We start from the raw sequence: 20709 nt of genomic DNA on the forward strand, positions 1-20709 counted from the left end.
GTAAAAAAACAGGAGTCCCAACCCCCACCTCCCCCTCCTCCTCCTCCTCCCCCTCCTCCTCTCACATAAACAGATGCTGAATCTGTCTCTCTCCTATATGAACATCTACACTGATAATGTAGTATAATAATTCCTCCCTGGATACGTCTCGAAACGGCCAAGCCTTTTCATGCTGGCCAAAGAGCCGTGTATGCCATGAAAAATAAGGCATTGTATTAATTGTTACACGCAACATACTTAATTCAGCTTCATGAAACATTCCTTATAGCTGGGAAAACAGATGACAAAAATGTCATTTGACTGTTAGTCATGATCATACAAAGAAAACAACATAATTAATCTAATTGAATCGTACAAAAGACAAAAACATCTCAGTAGGTCGAAATATTCAATGACCTGTGGCTCCCTCTTCTGGCCAAATATGATACAGTCCACATACATACTATGAGTCCTGGGAAAAGCCTTTCAACTCTGATTATTAGACCCTGTGGTTAAACCAGACTGGCATGCCTGCCATGTAGATGTTTTGCTCCATCTAACATGGCAGGGAGTGATCAGTTCTGCAGACTTGACCTTACATAACATGCTGCAGCACAACTCCCTCCACTTCATCTAATGTGTAAGTAGATAAATGATCGAGTTCAAAATAGTTGTATCTAAACAGGTTTATTGAAAATATGCACATTTCATGACAACACATCTCGGCTCCTGTTCCAGTTACAAAAACAAACATTAATGGAAGTAAAAAAATGAGCTTTGGAGTTGACTAGCTGTTTGTCAGAGAGGTATGAGTTTCCCAACTTAAACAGTCATGTCCTCTTACTTTGTCCATCTCCCTATCAACATGTTCATGTAGGGTTGCCTTTCTTTGCTATTATTGTTTAAAAATGTTACTGTAATCAAGATAAAAACACTTTAAATAGTACATACAATTAGGCAAAAGTATACAAATGAATACATATCTGCTCCCGCAAACACACACACAAAACGTGGTCACTGATGTCTTTGCCGCTGAAATGACAAACTTCAACCACTTACAGCATTTGATAATATGCTAACAATCTGCTTGTTAAAACGGTTCATGACTACAAAGTAAAAAAAACAATAACTTTCACTTCACAAATACCTAAAGCAGGACACATTTATCCACCACCAGTCAGAAAACACACAAAAATTGATACAACTAGGACCAGCATCAAAAACACATTCATTAACTATTCCAATACCAAAAGAGACCAGGCTTTATATAACTGCACATTTTTAAAAAATAAAAACAGTCATTAATTTTCATTGCAATTACATACAGTGCACTATACAACTATATCCATACATTAAATCTTCAGCACTCACTATCAGATTTCACAGCTATATCCTTACAACCCTGACTGAATAAATCAAGGTACCTACTGTCTGTCTTCATTTTCACCTTTGTGGAAATATTCATCAAGCGGAGAAAAGCATAGAAAGGCTTCAGATCACTACGCTGGTGCCGCTACGGGAGCTTTTATCCTAAGAGAGAAAAGTGACAGAGAGAAGTGAGGGTAAGTAAAAGAGAGAGACAGACAGAGCCAAAACACACAGAAAGAATCAAAGAAAGACAGAAAATCAAGACAAAGAAGTCAAGAAAGAAAGAGATGAACAGTCCAATGATACAGAGTGGAGTGTGTGTCAGTGCATGTGTGTGGATCATTCAGTACTTGTGTGTGGCTCTTACAGAAAAGCGGTCATAGTTCCTCCTGCCATTACTTTGTCCAGGCTGGTTCTCAATGGAGGAGTAGCTGGGCGGCTTCTCGGGCCATTCCCTCCCTTTGCCCCCCCTTCCTCTCCTGCTGTCCTCTTCATCGGAGCTCCAGGACCCTCGCCGATGTGCGGGAGGCGAGTAGCTCCTGTCCCTCCTCGGGGCGGAGCGACGCAGTTCCTCCATCAGGTCGTCACGGCTGCGGGAGCGCGGCCTCGACCCGCCTCCTCTCCTCCCGGCTGAGGCTCCTCTCTCGTCCCTCGCCCCCCCACGCACCCCTCCTCCTCCTCCTCCTCCTCCTCCTCCTCCTCCTCCTCCTCCTCCTCCTCCTCCTCCTCCTCCTCGCCTGCTCTCCCAGTCGGAGTCGTCGCTGTAGCCACGCAAGATCCCTCGGCGGGGAGGAGAGGGGTCTCTGTAGCCACGGTTGTCACGGCGGTGACTTCCTCCCCGTCCTCCTCCTCCTCTTCCTCCACCACCAGTGCGATTTGAACTCCCACTGGACTGGCTAGATATTCTGGGTCCGCCCCTGGCTGCCTCTCCACCTCCAGGCCCCCTGTGGAAGGAAAGGTTGGGCGCACGCTGGACAATGGGAGGCAGGGTTATCACCCTTCTCTCCACCCCTCTCACCCCCATCTCATCCAGGGCCGACAGCATGCTTGGGGGGCCGGGAGTGAAGGGAACAGCCTGAAGAGCCGGCTGGGGCTGAGGGTGAGGCTGCAGCGGGGGCAGATGCTGGACGTTGTGGGGAGACATCAGAGGTGGCCCGGCATCCATCCCCCTCACCTGGCTCTCCAGGTAGTCCAGCACCTGGTTGGTGCCATGGATGCTGCTGTGCATACTGCCGTTTCCATGGAAGCCATGGGGTGGAGGAGGAGGGGGCTGCTGCTGGAGGAACATGGGTGACGGTCCCATGGGAGCCATGGCAAAGTTCTGCTTGGCAGGGTGATCTGAAAATGAGCCTGAAATGACAATGAAATCAAATGGGTTCATTTTACAACAGAATCTGGAGAGATGGAAATAATCGTATTCATACTTTGGTTAGTATAAGCAAAAAAGGTGCAACAAAGCATCAAAAATAGGTCTTACTGTGCTGTTGTGTGACTCACCTGAGTACAATACAGGGTTGCCCAGGGATGAGGCATTGGAGCTAATGGGAGCGTAAATGGGTTGGCCGTGCATCCAGGGAGCCATCGCCTTCTGAGCCTCTCGCAGCATCCTGTGCTGCATCACCGCTGGGAGCAGAGTAGAGCAGAGAGGGTGTGAGAGGCCGCTTACATTACAGGGCTTAGAGATATCTGTAAGCATCGAGTTGATTTTTATGGATGGGTTTAAACAAGTACAGATTCTCTACAGTCCCACAGTGCGTTCCTGGTTTTGCAAGCAATAACTAGTTAGCTAAAAAAGATTTCAAAGCCCGTTGTAAAAGTGCAAATATCAAACAACACAGACACCATTTAATGAAAATTATTTTTTCCAGGGGCTGTAAACTGTGATGAAGTCTGATGGTTTTGGTACAGAGGAGAGAATTGCCTGCCACCTGATTGACTGATGTGAATTTGCCTCTTAACCCGCTGAGGGGAAAAATGAACTGCATTACCTTTTTCTGGGCAGCAGCAGGTCTGCGGACAACAGGGGCAGCGGACATAGCAGCAGCATTTCTGTGGGCAGCACTGGCAGCAGCATATGCAGAACAGCATGATCAGCAGCAAGGCACCAATGATGATTAACAAGACTGTCAGCCAATCTGGAACAGCGTTAAAAGGTCAGGGGTCACCATCGAGGGGGCGTCACAGATTGGGAAGAATGTGATGCTTCTGTGATATTTCCAGCTCTTTTTAGGAAACAAACACCTCAATATGACAGTCAGTGAGTGACTGTGGTCACTTACGGTAAACGATGAGCTTGACTTCACGATCTGAGTCTCCTGTCGTGTCACCAGGAGCATCAATGGAGCAGAAATACACACCATTGTCCCACCACATTACCTCAGTAATGACCAGGTCAGCCTCTGTCGACACATACCAACACATTAGCATTACCTAAGATAATATAAAATAAGACTTGTTTGTTGGGTTTAATTGGGTGATTGCAGCGGCAAAGATAAGGATAAGATAAGAATATCACAAGTATTGAATACAACATAAAATTACAACAAAAATAACACAATACAACAAATACAACATATTCAAGATAAGAAAATCCCCCAACCTTTGTAAGTATTTTGGAGTATCTTTTGTTTTAGTTGCCACACAGTAAGAGGCCACACAGTACATACTGTATGTGTGTTAATACATGCTTACTACAGGCATTTGTGATGGAACTACATTCATTTCTCTACCAAGAGGCACTTCAGCTGCCTAATGAGCTGCCTAATGTCCCGCCATAATCACCATGATATATGGAACACAACTAGTTATGCTAATGATGTCATTAAATTAGCAAATTAATTAGCAAATATTTCTATGTCAATGTACTTGCCTCCACATAACACATGGGTGGTATTACCATGGTGGCGGGACATAAAAATACTTACAGGCTGTGGTGTAATATGAAACACTGTTCAACATTAACTCATTCCATAAGATTTTAAATGGAATGTTAATGAAGTTCAGTTCCGACTGAAACAGTGACATGGTTATTATGATGGGACAAAACTCACTGTTTTGAATGGTAATTTTGCGCTCTCGATACTCTGCACCCAGCATAGCTTCATTAGTGCCCCTCTTCTGGATCACAGTGCGGACTGTGCGCTGGCGGTCCGGACAGTCGTTGGCTGGGTCCTGACCCAGCTGCAGAGCCGCCTGATAGGCTTCAGAGATAGAGGGATAGAAGGATGAAGGATGCTGAATTCATTATTGTTATGTCCTCATAATGCTCAAAGCCCCATCATAACAGTAGCACCAAATCCTTTAGGAGAATAACAACAAAAGCCAGTTTTTAATTTTTTGACCCACCAATGTGCTGCCAGTTGGATAATCAAGCTAAATCATTGGATAATCACTGGATAGCCATTAGATAATGATCATGTGAAAACAGCAGTCACCTGGACACTATAAAAAGGACATGTAATGCTCTTGATGGCTTGAAGGTTAGTCTGAATGCTTTATGATGATATCAGCATTCTTCCCTACAGATTGTGACATTACAAAGTAAATGATGCTAATTTGATGTCACTATTCAGTCTGGAGGTGTGAAACGCAATGTAGAAGCACTGCTATTTCAGTGCAGTATAAATAAAAATTACTCAAGAAATTTACTCAAATTATTCAAATTACCTATCCTAATGGAGGAGCTGTCAATCAAGCCTGACACTGACAGAATAATCCTTTGTTGAGGGATGGGGCTGAACAATTTCCTTTAATGTGGTGTTTGTAATTCTGGGTAAACCAGGTGATTTTCTGAACAAAAGGATATGACATTTGATTTAGCACTTATGATTGGAACAAAAGGGTAAAGTTGATAAGATACCCCTATTTATTTTAGAATGCCTTAATTAAGGCCTGTCAAGGAAAGGTTGGACAATGGTTACAATGGATATGCAACCATTGTTTTAAGACTGACAACAAAATCAAAGATTTGAATGTCATCGCTTCCTCCTCCCTGATAACCTGGTGGCACAGAAATCAGGGCATTTTCTCTTTGTTAGGTAGGACAGTGATATCACAAAGACCAGCATCACAAATGATGACAGATGATGTCACAAAGCATTAAAGCTCAAAAAGAATCTTGGACACTGCAAACTGCTTCAGGCTAGATTACAATGAAAATTCTGTATTTTGCCTGACTCTTTAGAAAAAAGGGAACTTTTTAGGATGAGTGCAATATGAATGTTCTATGACACTTTAAATCGAGTCAAACAATTTCTTTAAATTAACTATTTTACATATGAACGACAGCACTTTTTGTTTACTTTTTTGGTGAGTGGCCTTGTCAATTGTAATTTTCCAATGTAACAAGCATCCACCAGTCACCCCATCCAGTGGTGTTAGGGACAGTTGGGTACTGATGTTATACATTTATACTGTAATATCCTTTAGGAAAACATTTAGTTGTAAAGCCCATTGTAACCAAAAGAATGTCAGATTGTATGGACTGATTGCACCTGACAAAATATTTACACAGCCTGTTCCTGAACAGCATCAGTCCAATTTCTTTAAGTCCTAGGCCAGGGACTAGCCGGTGCACACAATCCCCAAAGCCTTTTTTCATTAGTGTAGTATGATATCAATTTTAAGAATCTCCCAACATCCCTCCACGCACAAATTATGAAAACATTAATTTGGTAGTTCTTTCAAAATCTGAATGCTTTATTTTGCTTACATCATGACAATGCTGATATTAATTGCAAAGGGTCAAGCCAAGAATGACAACGAATGAGTCATTCCATTGAAAGTGAAACTAGTTGTTGTTGTTTAAGTCCTTCAAAGAGTAGCCTCAGTCCCATTCTAAAAAAAAATCCACTCTCTATTCTCTATCTCCCAGCTACAGCAGCCTAGATTACTACAACACCATTTTCCCACTAAGTGTTGTGGTTCAGCATCATCACAGCATGCTGATGCCTCTGTATCCCTCCAGCTCAGCCTCACCTGTGGAGTAGTACTCCAACACTGGGTCTTTGCAGAAGGACTTGTATCGCCAGGTGACCAGGACCTCTTGAGGGTTTGCTGAAGTGGAGAAGTCGCAGCGTAGGATCACAGAAGCAAACAGAGTTGTACTCCTCTCTGTTTGTGGAACAATCACCTGGATGGACAACAGCTCTAAAACAGAGGAGGATATGTAAACAGCAACCTCAGTATAAGCACAAGTCAAATGATCTTACTGCAACATTGGAGAAAAACATGAGGCTATGTCTTAGTTTAAAAGTTTTGCTCTTGTAAGTTGGAATCTGACCGGACTGGTAGCAGTTTACTCCAGAAGTCTTTAAACTGCTCACATACTAAAGTGACATCATTAACATGTAATAATAGCTGTCAATCATGATCAGCAATATATATTTATGAAGACAAGTTGGTGACAGGCCGATATATTAATTGAGTAAATCACTACTTTAAGGTGTAAAGCCTGAATGTCAAGACTTTCCCTTTTGAATATTTTTTCGAAAATCTTAACAGGCCTGTCTCGAGCTCTCTACAGTAACTTTTCAACATGTTAACAGTGTTTAGTCACGTGACAAATGGTCGGCCTTGTCCTGTTTACACCTGTCGATAATTAACTTGAAGACATGCTTACTTTCAACAGTTTTCCAAAGTGGCTTAGGCCTATATCCATGTTTATAGACGTCTAAATAAATGAAGAAACATCGGCTACGGTTATTGTAAAGATTTCAAAGCCTTACCTGTTGGTAGGAAACCCAGCAGGAGCGCCACCAATATCATATTTCCCATCTCGATGTTCTTTAGCCTATCGCGGAAGCGTGGCTATCTATCCTTTAGGCGATTCGACTTGCTCAAAAAACGGAACATTTAGATAAAAACGCTACGTAGACGCCACTCCGCATAACCTTGGTTGTCATTTAGGACCGCATATTAATTCGTCTGTGTAAATTCCTTGTTGTGGACTACGAGTGTTTCCACCTGTATTGGACGGCGTTCCCACGCAGAGTCCGTGGTACAGACGGATCCCATCCCCCAGCCGCAGGTGACATCACTGACCCCGCCTCGTAACAGGTGCAGCACAATGGAGGAAGAGCAGGAAGAGCGCCTGGTACTGACTGTCCCGATGGGAGCACAGACAAACGTTACTATCTCCCTTAAAACAAAGCTGAAAGAACTCACAGTCGTTTATTCTCATCTTTAATGGTTCCATCCGTAACAATCCACTGTCAAAGAAAGTATGGAATAGTTGAAACACTAACAAAGTAGAGACAGAGCTTGATTAGTAGACATGCTGTTAGTCTTTGCTTGGTGATCCCAGTGCTTCTAGTAGGCTACTAACAAAACCTGTTTACATGGCAGATTCGTATTCACAATTTGAACGTTTACATCTAGTCCATCTAGTCTTATGACTCGACTAGTGTGTTCTACCCTGGTCAGTGAAAAACTTAATTCTCCTCACAGCAGTGTGAGAAGTATAATAATTACATTCACAAAGCTGAAGCCTGGGAGATTGGAATGTAAATTGAGTGTGTTGCAGACACAAAGGAAAGGCCACAGTGACAAAGGTAAGAGGATGCAGATCAGCCTGCGCAGAACGACGGCCTGCAAATTAGTTTATTCACTGTGGCAAACAGGCTCAGTTTAAAGTTCATTCTCAGGATGAGTCACGTTAGACAAGCGTTGGACTTCTTTGTGTGTGGATGTTTACATCTCTTATTGAGCACATAGGCCCCAGTGAGCTTTACAGTTTACACAAAACATGCCCGCCTGAGCTGAACTCAAGTACTCATCTCTACTCATTGAAGTGTGCTTGAAATCCTGTGAAAAATGCTGCATGAATGAAATGCCCTGCCATCCCATCTGTCTCTGACTGTGGCTTCATTCTCAACCTTTAGACGCTCCAATTTCTCACTTCCTTCCTGGTATTGTGCGGTCTGTATATGGGAGGGAGGCGTCATTCATTTTCTGTCTCCTGCTCTCTTGGACTGTATCTATCTTCCATCATGGAAATGTACTTCTGCTTTATTTCCCTAAACATTTTGTCTCATTTTGCTCTAACTAAATGATGATAAATCATAGTTGTTATGTGAAAGGTAACAGGTTTGAGATTATGATGCACCATTTAGCCTGTTTACACCCTAACATATTTAATGAATACATTTTAAAGCATTCCCGTGCTTTACATGACATAATTGTGCAGATTGTGTACTGTACTGCAGATGAAGGTTGTGAACAGCACTGCAGTGTGTATTTAGCTGTGTATTTTTGATAAGCCACGATAAGAAACACACTCTTTGTCCAGGGTACACATACATTATCAAGCACATTATCAGACATAATAACCACACATAGACCCGATTCTATGACAGACAATAGGTATTTTATATCAAAATCATTCATGTCAAAACAATTGAAATGCAAATGTATGCAATGGCACAGTGTCAAAGCCCACCATACAGCCAGAGGCCGGTTTATGTAATGTGTGGGCTTGGGTACTTAAACAGTGCAATTAAAATCTGCAGTACAAATTCAAGGTACAGTACATACATACAGTACAATATCTTTCACAACAGACAGAAACACACAAACACAAAGTGAACCTGAGTTGCAGCGTATTGAGTGAGAAGTTTGAAGTGTGCAGGGAAAAATACAAGTTCCTGCTTGGTGTTATACAACATGGAAATACAAACTCAGACCAGACTCATTCTGAAATTGGCAAAATTGAAAAAAACAAACATCTTGGCACAGGTACAAGTCCAGTCACTTAACATATGTAAGGCCGTGGCTTCAAACACACACACACACACACACACACACACACAGACACACACACACATACCATCTGTATGCTACATGCACACACACACAAAACCATAAACTGTCCTATACTAAAAGAACTGACACATAATGCCTTGTCCTTTCTCATTTCTTATGATTTTCCATGCAATACTGTTGTTTTCCAATGCTGTTATTTCAGTGAGAGGAGCCACACTTCATGTGGCTGCTGGTAGAACAGTAGTTAGTCCCTCCTGCATAGCAACAGGACGGTTTAAATGAGTGTGGCGAGATTCTCAACACTGGCAGTGCTGTGCGGGCCAAGGCTGGGAAACTCTGCTGTGTCACACTATGAGAGAATCCCTGCTCAGTGCAGTGCTCTGTTAAGGAAATACACCAAGAGCCACACATTAGAGACCTTGCAATCATGCTGCTCATGCTGGGTTAGTCCTGCCTGGTCCTTGAGGTGTCAAAGTTTGGTTACCGTTCACAGAAATCATGCAGCTCAAGCTCTGTTAGTAGTGACTGTGATATTGATTCCAGAGTGCAAATCACAAATGTTTTTTTGGATATTTAGTTAGTCAGAAAGTAAGCATTTGTAACAGTGTAATGACTGCATGCTTTGCGGCAACATGCATATTTGAATGACAGTATAATGTAATTTCTCCTTGCTATCAGGCACTGTCAACTTGCTAAGCATAAAACTGTTACAGCTATCTAGTTAAAATCATGTTTAAAAACTAAATTATAATGATTCAGTGTAAGATCATCTATGTACATTGCCCACTGACAAAAAAGAGACATTTAGATTATGTGCAAGTATAAGACAGCAACTTCAAATGTCATTAAATGTTTACAGAATTTTGTAATAGAATATTTGTTGGCTCCTTTACCAAAGAGCTGCAGAGGAAGGAAGTCCTTTTTCCTACTACAAGTAACTCACCATGTTTCGGTTCCTGTCCCGCTCCTCTCTGACCCCCTGTAAGGTGTGAGACGTTGCCTGGGGGGGGCGGGTGTAGGAGAAAGGCCTCATGGCAGGGTCAGTGGTCCTGTACCGCTCTGTACCGGGAGGTTCTACTATGCGGTAACGGTCTGAGTTCGAGTCGACCCTGCGGCACCGCTCCACCTCGGAGTACGGAGGCAGAGGGTCCTCCTCCTCAGGACGGTTGCTAGGCGACCGGCTGTAGTAACAGTCGCTGCCCTTGCCTCTAGAACTTCCCTTGGAGGGAGTGTCACTGTCCTCGTCGCCCCTCCCAGCCCCTCTATCCCCTCCCCGCCCTCTCTTCTTGCTCTCCAGCACGCTGTTGAGGAAGGCGTCGTCGTAGCCCTTCCCCCCCTGAGCCTGGCGGTGGGGCGGGCGAGAGGGGCGGTCGCTGTCCCACGTGTCCCTTCTCTTCTGCAGAAAAGGAGAGGGGCTGCGGCGACGCCAGCCGTCATCCTCGTCTCCGTAGAAACGCCTGGGAGGGCTGTCGTTCAGGTAGTCGCGGTCGTAGGCCCGGTCTCGAGGCTCGACCCGGCGAGGGCGGGAGCCGTAGGACCGGGCAAATTCCTCCAGCTCGTCCAGGGAGCCGGTGCGCCCCCTGCTGCTCAGTGTCTTTCTCTGCAGGTGCTCCGAGCGAGGGTTCCACCTGGGGCAGGGAAGAGCACACAACTCAGCACACATCTACAACCATGTGCCCATAATACCTGTACAGTCTGTAGAGAATACACATAATGTAAACAGCAATAATAGTAATAATAATACAATAATACCATCTACCCACACTGTACCTGCTCTCCAGTTCATCATCTGACTGGTGGCCTCTGTCCCGTCTGTGCCTGCGGCCCCTGGTGTGCGGAGCCGCTCTCAGCACTGACCGCTCATCAAGGTCTGCTATGGGTGGGAGCGCCTTCATCTGGACCGTGTGATAAGTGTGTCTGAAGTCTGTATTCCCTCCATCATGAAGAGAGCTCAGCTCTGACAGGCTACTGGCTGTTGGGACAGATATATCACTATAGAGGCTGCTGCTGCTTTCCTCATAAAGCTCATTGTAAAAATACATTTCACAATTTTCTGGAAGGGATCACAAAGCTCCTACTGGAATACACAACTACTTTCCCGAACAGTGCCTGACCACATTTAACAACTCTGAGCAGAAATGTTGATGCAGTCTCACAGGCAGATGTGGTCAGCTTAAAGGACTAGGTGTTTGGGATAACAATATGGTACCATCTGTACATCACCTAGTTTCTGTTTTGGCGTGACTACAAGTATGCTATTGTGAGCATTGATTATAGCTTACTGCAAACTACATCCAAAGCAGGAAAAGTTAATTGTGACTGAGGACAAACAGAAACATCTTATTTTGTGTGCTACCTACTGCTAGTATCACAAAGCAATTTAAATGTGTACTAGACATAGGCTAGATGGAGTATACAGTGTATGTTTAGGCAGCCTATTTTCAAAATAAGATGAAATAACTGCTCTGGAAAAGGACATAGAAAACAATCAGGAGCGATGCTCTACTTTTTGATTTACTGTATTCCTGCCAAATAAACACATAACCATTGATAAAGAGTATACAAGTTAACAAATGTTCCTTTCAAACTATTTTTTTAGTATTAGTATTTTAACTTATGACAGAGAATGTAAGGATAAGATGGAGACTGGCAGTTAATTTACGCAAACCTTGGACACTTAGTCTAGACACAAACACACACAGACTCGCACACTGCCACACAGATTAGAGAAACGTGCCTACTCTGTACAGGCTTACATTGGAGAGCAGCCATCTTGGCAGAGGGAAACTGAGCCAGCTCCTTCTCTACGTAGTACAGAACTTTCATTGAGTCCTGGCCTTGGTTGGCCTGGAGTCGATAACCACTGCGCACTGTGGATGTGGACACACATGCACACACACACACACAGGGACATAAACATGCAAGGACACACACAGGCACACGTGTAAATAATCAGACATGCACATTCATTCAAAACAAAAACATACAACCACACTCAAACACACAGACACCAGACTAAATCTACAAACACAAACATGCATCTGGCCAACAGACATTTCTCCTACGCCTTCCATTCAGGTTAGGAACAAAATAGAGGGTGAGGAATGACACAGAATGAGATGAGGGTTAGTCCAGTCAATGTTGCTGAAAGGAAATAGAACAGGCTTGTTTTCCCACAGTACTCTCTGGTATGTCCGGACCTTATGAACTGTTTGGATAACACTCACCGGCAGCCAGGTTGGTCTCCACTGAGGGGATAGAGGCAATCTTTGGTTCCACGTGGGATGAAGGGGCAAGAGGGGCCATGGTGGGGACCCCAGGAATGTAGTAGGGATACATGGGAACCTGGGTGGGCTGGCCGCTCTTCGCCATCTTCCCTGCCTCATACACTGTACGGGGGAACAGACACGTGTTCAGACACTTGACTGACATTTTTAGGGAAATCACATAGTTGTGTGTGTGTGTTACTCACAGTGGCGCGGGCAGCAGCAGGTGTCAGGGCAGCAGCAGCAGCGGATGTAGCAGCAGCAGGAGTGGGGGCAACACTGACACCAGCAGATCCCCGCCAGCAACAGGAACAACACACTGCCCAGGACTACAGATCCCACAAACACCCACTCTGGAATAGAAACACAAACAGACACACACACACAGGTAAATAACTACACTGCTCCCTTCAATAGATAAGCAAGATAAGCTTTATTGTCCGTTTTTACAGAACGGTGTCCCGCATATCAGTTCAGGAATGATCGCTCCAGTGTTACACGCTGTAAATGGCAACACTTTCTGCATGACAATCTCCGCCATCATAAAGAAGGTTTTATACGGTACTTACAACCACGCTAATGTATCTTTCTCTGTCCCATAAAAAGTGTCTTAAGACCACAGAGCACTAACCACAGTGAACTTCAGGCGAACTCTAGGGAACGCTCTCACTCTTATCCAGCATCACATCTCTAAAGCCTCCAGACCCTAACGACAAACTTCCTCAGGGTGTGACGAAAATGACAATCCACTCAACTCCCCCGACCAAGTCAACACACATCCTCTGTGGATCTCATCACATAGAAAATGAGAGTTTAAATGATAGCCGGAGGTAAAGGTTGTGAGTTGTGACTAGGTAGCGTAGATTATTTTTCCTTAATGTACTTCCATAGCTATTTGAGAAAATATAGTAAAGTATTGACAAAGTATTAACAAAGTATTAACGTATTTACATACACATATTTATGCTTGAGCTTCGTAAACCGATTGTAGACTGAGAATATAAAGAGACTGAATGTGTGCTTGTTAGTGGAAGAGGATTTTGATTGGACAGTGACAATAAAACGCGAGGCATTAGGTAAGCTAGAAGATGGCAGCGAGGGAGACAGAGGTGCGGGTGAAGTGCCGTACCTGGCATAATCTCCACATCAAACTCAGGTAGGAGATCGTCCTTCTCTCCTGTCCTACCTGCAGAGAGAGGGAGAGCAGAGGTGAGCGCTGGCAGAGGAAGCAGAAAGCAAGAGCAAAAGGTCAGGCAAATTAGCAAATCTGGGGTCAGAGTGACTGATTAATGGTCATGCAGTAGACTGGGGGACCAAGGAGACTAACTTGTTACACCATCAACGTTTAACAATGAAGTCAAGGGACAAATTTAGACGTGACACGCGCTGTATACATGATCACATACATACTGTAGATATATTTTGGTGTCCAGAGTTCATGCTACTAAATTATGATGCCATTGAGAGTTTCCTAGAAGGGTTCTCAAACATACCAACTGATGAACATAGACATAAGTCTTAAAAGTCAGGGTTCAGAGTTCAAAGGCCGAACTCATGTCACTTTGAATCTAATTTTAGCAGGGGGCCGGCAGTGCTATATTTCTGTGATGTGGTGCACACGGAACCTGTGCCTCTCTGATGGCGTTACACACGCACACCCATGAATACATACACATGCAGCTGTACACACATGCACACACTACACGCATATCAAGATGTGCCATGAGAGGGGGCAGGAGGGTGTATATGGGAGTGTGGGAGCACAAAGAGGGGGCTTGGGAAACTGGGGCACATAGAGCGCTGGAGGATTCTGGGACACCAATTTACGATTGGAGCTCATCAAAAAAAGGTCATGCAAGTCCTATCGTCATGGAAACAATGCCTCTTTTGTGCTTATTATAAGCGATAAACAGGCAGAGAGATAGTGAAAGCAAAAAATGAAGGAGGTTAGTAATCAGTGAAATAGAGAAAAGGGGGAACAGCATTCATTTGGAACAGGTGGGACGCAGAATCTAAATGATGTGTTTGTCTAGACAACTACAAGTGTTCATTCTCGTGTTTCCAGTATGTGTTTGTGTGAGGTCTTCAGGGCCTGTTATTAAAGTAAAGCCCGCTCACTGTCAGATCTGTCTGACTACAGGAGTAGACGATACACCCACTGGCAGTCAGGCTCCAGTGTGTGCTGAGTAGGCAGTTACTATGGAGAAAAACAGCATACCCTTGCCTTCTGATAAAAAAAGTCATCTTGCTGGCACACTCATCTACATACCATGAAGCTCAGTAACGCTAAGTAACCTGAGAGAGACAGGGAGCTATGCAGTCGCGAGAGGGAGGGAGGTAGTGAAAGATGGAGGGAGAACATTAAAGGGCAAGGAATGAGAAATGGAGGAGTAGATTATGAGATTCTGCAAGAGAACAGGGAGAGCAAAGGGATAAAGAGGAAGAAAAATTAAACCAGGATTTGGGAAGAGGATGAGAGAAAGAGAGTCACAATTTGTGGCTTAAACCCAGAAGTTTGTAGCATCTTTAGGAACTTTAGGAAAGGCCAATCTGGCAACTTATGTTGTTTTAGAAACTTTCTAATTCCAACTCTGTAGTTGCAGTGCGGCCAAGCTAAGAAATCTAGTGCTAAACCCAGTCAGTCTTGTTATTCTTATAAATTTAACCCTCCACCCCCCCTCTCTCCTGTGAGCTGATTATAATCAGATTAGTGCAGAGCAGAGGAGAGCCTTATACATGAGCGGTCTTTACTGCAACGCTACACAGTAGGTAAGTCAAACTTACACAGGACGAAAGCTATTTTGGGTAACTCGCCTATCATGTTATGTTTAGGGCCAAAGTCAAATCTAGTTCAGTCCATTTCTGTGTCTCTCTCTACATGTCTACACCACTGACCCTTAACATGCTCCAGTCTCTTCAGAAAAAGCATGTTGCCATAGTAACAGCTTAAGGAGTGGCTTGCGTTTCTGACAACAAAAGCCCACAGAACTTCTCTCACTAAATGGATACGCTACTTAAAGTCCCATTGACTGTATATGGTGAAACACTGGCCATTCATGCTAAAATATTCACTCTTCAACCAAGGTTTGGGAAGCCTTGTATAATCATTAATCAACAACACACAAACCCCAATGAGCAAATATAACACAAACACACTTTTCTGTGACTGAGCATATGATCCCATAGTCTTTCTGGACAACAACTGACATTGTATCTGATTGACTTAAGTTGTAACAAAAGTAGAGTCCAGCCAAGGCCATGTCAGTGCTATAAAAGTGTAAGCTCAGCTAAACAATAGAGTCTCTCACAGAGGACCAGGACCATGTAAAGAGGGAAACACCATTTGGCCGTCTCCAGGGAAGCTCTTGTACGGACACGTTGGAACGCAGACACACAAAAAGGCCACTTCTAAAACCTCTACGAACAGTAAATAAAAAGAAACTTCACAGAGCAACAACAAACAAAGCAAAATGCACACAGCTTATCGTGTAACAACAAAATACATATTCCAATATGGTAAATTAATTCTTTGCTTAGGGCCTGTATGTCATTGCTTTGATAGAAATGAAGTGTGGGCATACCAAGCACAAGTAACTCCACCTGGGCCTCATTCTTCCCCTCCAGATCATCAGCGATGACAACTTTACAGAAGTACACTCCACTGTCGCCCCACTGCAGCTCCCCAATCCGCAAGTCCGCTTCTGCACACAGAGAGGAAACAAGGTTACATGTACTGTAAGAGGTGAAGGTGAGAGGTCAAGCAGCCTGAGAGTATGTGATCAGTATTTAATCAGTGCATTTGTAAATCCAATTTGATCCTCTGTAGCACTTTGGTTCCATTGTAGCAGAACAAAAGATATTAGATTTTGGACAGACTCAGAGAGCAAATACTACAAAAGATGTCAAATTACTGTCAGTTAAACACCATTTAGCAAATTTCTAGCATGAAAATCAAAGGCTGTGGTCAGTTATGGTCTGAGGAAAAGTTATTTTAATCTTGTACAGTGGTACCTTGCTTGCTAACAAGCTTTGATGTTTAGCTGGATACCATTTTTAACATTTAAACGCTGAATATACCAACAGGATTTCTGACAATGCTCTGAATTAAAATCATACCAGTTTGGTGCTACAGTACACTCTGACACTTGAATAGCAATGTATCAGTGCACAACAAATTTGACACTTTGCACCAAGTGACAGGTATAAATGGTATAAATACCACTTGTTGGTGCTGTAGTGTGCACACTGCCTACTGCATAGCTTTAGCATAGCCAAGAGGAAACTAAATGCATATGATTGACCTGTATACAACAAAAAAAATAATATCAAACAAAGTAAACATATTAATATTAAATGATTACTAGCTGCACTCGGTGATACAATATAAATACATTTATCACGTCAATGTATGTTTACATTATACTGTAATTAATGATGACAGGAGGACATTGTTGAAGCTTGGATAGAAGATGGGTGTTTCGTCTTGATAAGGACGGAGTGCATACATGAATAGAGGTGGATAAGAGAACAGGGGGCTGTGCTAATAATGTGTGTATAGTGCCCACTGTATTGTGAGACAAACACAAAAGAGGACTATTTAGAGAACAGGAAACCCACGGCACAATCAGCTCTGATTCCTGCTTGGGGATGAATCACACTGTGCTGCGGTCACCAATAATCCTGTCATCAAGCATTGTTAGCAATAGATAGTAATAGATGTTCTGTCTTTGGTACAATTCAAAGGGACATGAATCACCACATTACTGTTTATGATGGCGATGTCTCTGCCCTTGTAGTGTTCGGCCAGCGTCATGGAGGCTCCCTGTCCGGAGGCCACGATACGAACCGTGCGGCTGCTGTCGGAGCACTCCAGGTGGGACGCGGCGCCCAGGTCGGAGGCCTGGACGCCCAGGCTCTCTGGGAAGCGGAAGGAGTCCCGTGTGCGGTCGCGGCAGTAGGACTTGTACCACCACTGCACCACCGGGGGCTGGGTGGACGAGGTGTGGTACTGACACGGGAGGACTACCGCCTGGAAGAGCATGGCAAACCGCTGCTTCTCCCGCATTGTGACCTCCACACCATCACACACACAGACTGACACACACACACACACACACACACACACACACACACACACACACACACACACCCCAAATACAGAAAAAATGAATTATTGAGAAGGAACAAACATGTAATACAGCTGTGGTTGATTGTCAATAGACAGAAGCATATTCAATAATTTTACAGAACTGATACATTTCTACAGCTACAAGTCTTGTGTAAGACTTCTGGACACATGATTTGAGTATTCAGAGGGATATGCAAATGTTTCCCAGAGATAAAATATGTTCAGTTAAAACAGAGCATATTATCAACATTGAGAAATACCAGGTTCCCCTACACAGTTCACAAACATACCCTCTAAAAAAAAGCCTCCCTCTCTTTCTCCTTATTCATATTAAACAGGCAGAATCATGCCTATGGGTACAGGCATCCCAGATAGAAGACACATTTGGGCCTCATCTGGGCCACTTTTGGCACTCACAGCTCAGATACAGCATTGGCCATAAGAAAACTGGAAATGTGGGCCACATCTGAGCCAAATTTCCATTGCTATCTAGTATGTAAACCAGGCTCCTTCACAGAGTTTGCTCATTTTATACCCCAAAGAGAAGTGTTTCTATCAATATCAGCATCAGACAGAAAACAGATGAAAACAGTTTAAAGAAAGAAACGACTGGAGGATGCAGCGTAAGAGGATGCAGCGTCTGCGATGACAACTTGATCGCCCTAAAAACAGCTGTGTCTGTTCCTTGTGTGGCTGACTCATGAGTGGGAGATTACAGGAGATTACCTAGCAGAGTACTGATTTGCGTAATATCAAAACTGGAGTAAAGACAGAGGGTGGGGGGGTGGGTCTTCTCCTGCTCGGTACCAGGGTCAGGAAGGTTAAATTCCAGTGTGCGTAGGGGGCTGGGGAGGTCTGTGGGGAGGGGGCTGTGGGGGGGCGGGGGCTGGTCATCATGGAGGGGAGCAGTCAGAGGCTTGTGGGTGCGTTCTGCTGTGCGGCTAGTCATGTTAAGTCTGGGTGGGGCAGGAACTCGCTCTAAACATTTCCCAGAAGACAGGAAATCAAAACAAAGGCAAGCCCACCGGCCCTCTCCTTAGGACCGATCTGACAAGCACACACTCTGGGTCTGAGTATATCGCTTTTATCTAAAATGGCCTCTTTTCCCAGTTCCTTTATACCCTCTTTTGATATGAAAGCTTGTCCACTTACTTTCAAGCCACCATATTGCATCGCAGTGATTTTCAAAAATGTGTACTGGCCAATTTAAGAGACAGAGTGATTCATGATATAAGACTTTACCTAATCAAGCTTTGCCTAATCATTTTAATAACATGTCATACTGAGTCAGATCAGATGCAGTTTCTCAGCTTAACTGCACATTAACAAGAGTAAACCTCCACAAAATGTTAGGATTTTTTGCAATAGTTTTTTCTGAGAGGTTGGAGGGAGAAGGGGTGATAAGGAGGGTGGGGATGGTGGTGGGTAAGCCAAATAATTTTACAGGGCAACAGCACAGATATATGGGGTGGCAGGGGGGGTGAGACTGGGTCCCTAAATTCCTCCCACGGAGTAGCTCTGGTCTTCCCTTTGTCTCTTTTTTTCATGGGCCAGCCCATTGTTAGGGCTTAGCTGAAAATCTCCCCCTCCTGTCCCATTAGGGGAACTGAGAGGGGGAGGAGGTCAGCGACTCCCAACCAATGAGAATATCGGGTCCAGTCCAGCTGGGTGTGAACAGACCAATTAACTGTTAGAGATTTAAACCAAACCGTTACATGATGCACGCCATCAGTTTGGGGTGAGTGGAGCTTCAGATAAGGTGAAACAACAGAAACCACAGGATGCATCACCAAGTCTTACACTGGCTTGTCTCACTTGTCATCTACTCATTCATTTAAGGCTGTTTACTTCAAGTCTGTCATCAGGTGTGACTCACTATAGATTACTGAAGAGGTTAGAGAGACGGCATGTTTTTTTTCTTCCCTTCCCACCACCTGCATAAAGAGTAAAGGCCTTATTTCAAGGGTAGATTCACCGTTTAACCAGTGCGGTCCCTTTATGTATTCATAGTCAAAGCAGTGCAACAGGACGCTCCATGTTCCATGTTTCCTGAACACGGTCAGACTTTTCCTCCCCAAAGCTGTCACATTTCCTGCCTTTAACTTCTCTGTTGTCATGCATTCCTTCACACTGACTTAGCTAACAGCACTGATAAGGCCAAATAGTCTCCACGTTAGGCTAACAAAAGTCTGTATTACAGAACTATAGTAATCCTATTTTTCCCATATTATATAGTTTAATCCCCTAAAGGCATACGGGATATTATAGTTATCAGAGGAGGTAAAGAACATCATAAAGCACAATCAAGTCACTATGAATCCACTATTGAATACCATACTGTAAATCCCTGTAGGATTATTAGAGTGACTTTGCATCAGGGTTGCCCCGTCCCCCCTAATATGGGCTATTATTCACATTCAATGAAAATAGGACAACCCATAAAGGGCTATCCGTCTCGTTTATGAACACAAATGCAGGTGTTGAGTAAGTCAGAACATAAAATCAGGACAGTATTTTAAAAGCTACACATGGTGTAGGCCCACTGCAATAAAAAGAAACAACTAATTCCTCTACAGAGGGATTGGGGACGCAATAAATGCCTGGGATAAGCTATAAGTGAATTTACATACTGCGGGATCAACCTGTTGCACGCCCGCTGCTGTATTCGCAGAGAAGAAAAAGATATTTTCACGGAGATGGGTGGGGAGAGTAAAACTTACCTAATGCTCCTAGTAAAATAGCCAGCCGGTAAAAGTTCATTTTATAGTCCGTTTTACAGTAATGTGTAATTAATCTACATGATGGTGATTCCCGTTTTTCCGCCGACTGCTGGTGCAACGGGACAGGAGGAATCAGCCTGCGACTAACGGGACTGTACCACTTCACCCGTGGGTGAGTCCCAACACAAAGCCAACATTGTTTTTAAATATTTTAACTCCACTCCTATATCTTGACTCTCAGTATTAAGCAGATACCCAAGTGCAACGTTAGTATAAGTATGTAACATATAGCAGTGATGTACATATTGTCAATTTGAATTGTCTGCAACAGGTAGCACTATTGAACAGGGTGGAACAGTCTGCTGGGGGGGGGGGGGGGGGGGTTATTAATAAAATCAGGTCAGACTTGCGAGTCTTGAGGAATTTTAAGACTCAAAAAAGGTAACAATTTTGTTTTTTCCCCCCAGTTTCTTAAATTTTATTGAGC

General features: G+C 43.8%; 2 protein-coding genes across 4 annotated transcripts; both read right to left on the minus strand.

Annotated features, from left to right (window-relative positions):
- Window positions 1–650: 650 nt before the first annotated feature.
- LOC139927556 (immunoglobulin-like domain-containing receptor 1) lies at window positions 651–7326 on the minus strand. Its single transcript, XM_071919743.2, has 8 exons — window positions 7074–7326; window positions 6325–6495; window positions 4398–4547; window positions 3627–3746; window positions 3336–3482; window positions 2845–2970; window positions 1715–2697; window positions 651–1509 (listed from the first exon to the last, which is right to left on the minus strand). Exons 1-8 carry the CDS (start codon window positions 7120–7122, stop codon window positions 1471–1473), a joined length of 1785 nt encoding a protein of 594 aa, XP_071775844.2. The 5' UTR covers window positions 7123–7326; the 3' UTR covers window positions 651–1470.
- Window positions 7327–8691: 1365 nt separating this feature from the next.
- Window positions 8692–20318, minus strand: LOC139927555 (immunoglobulin-like domain-containing receptor 2). Of its 3 annotated transcripts, XM_078286070.1 has the most exons (10): window positions 20223–20318; window positions 17139–17468; window positions 15956–16075; window positions 13504–13560; window positions 12581–12727; window positions 12336–12497; window positions 11865–11978; window positions 10879–11080; window positions 10052–10736; window positions 8692–9488 (listed from the first exon to the last, which is right to left on the minus strand). In XM_078286070.1, the coding sequence occupies exons 1-10, from the start codon at window positions 20260–20262 to the stop codon at window positions 9453–9455; spliced, it is 1893 nt and encodes a 630-aa protein (XP_078142196.1). In that variant the 5' UTR covers window positions 20263–20318; the 3' UTR covers window positions 8692–9452. The 3 variants fall into 3 exon arrangements, with proteins under 3 accessions (XP_078142196.1, XP_078142197.1, XP_071775842.1); XM_078286071.1 differs by lacking the exon at window positions 13504–13560; XM_071919741.2 differs by lacking the exon at window positions 11865–11978.
- Window positions 20319–20709: the final 391 nt, after the last annotated feature.

This window comes from Centroberyx gerrardi, chromosome 10, assembly GCF_048128805.1.
Source record: "Centroberyx gerrardi isolate f3 chromosome 10, fCenGer3.hap1.cur.20231027, whole genome shotgun sequence".
Classification (NCBI taxonomy): domain Eukaryota; kingdom Metazoa; phylum Chordata; class Actinopteri; order Beryciformes; family Berycidae; genus Centroberyx; species Centroberyx gerrardi.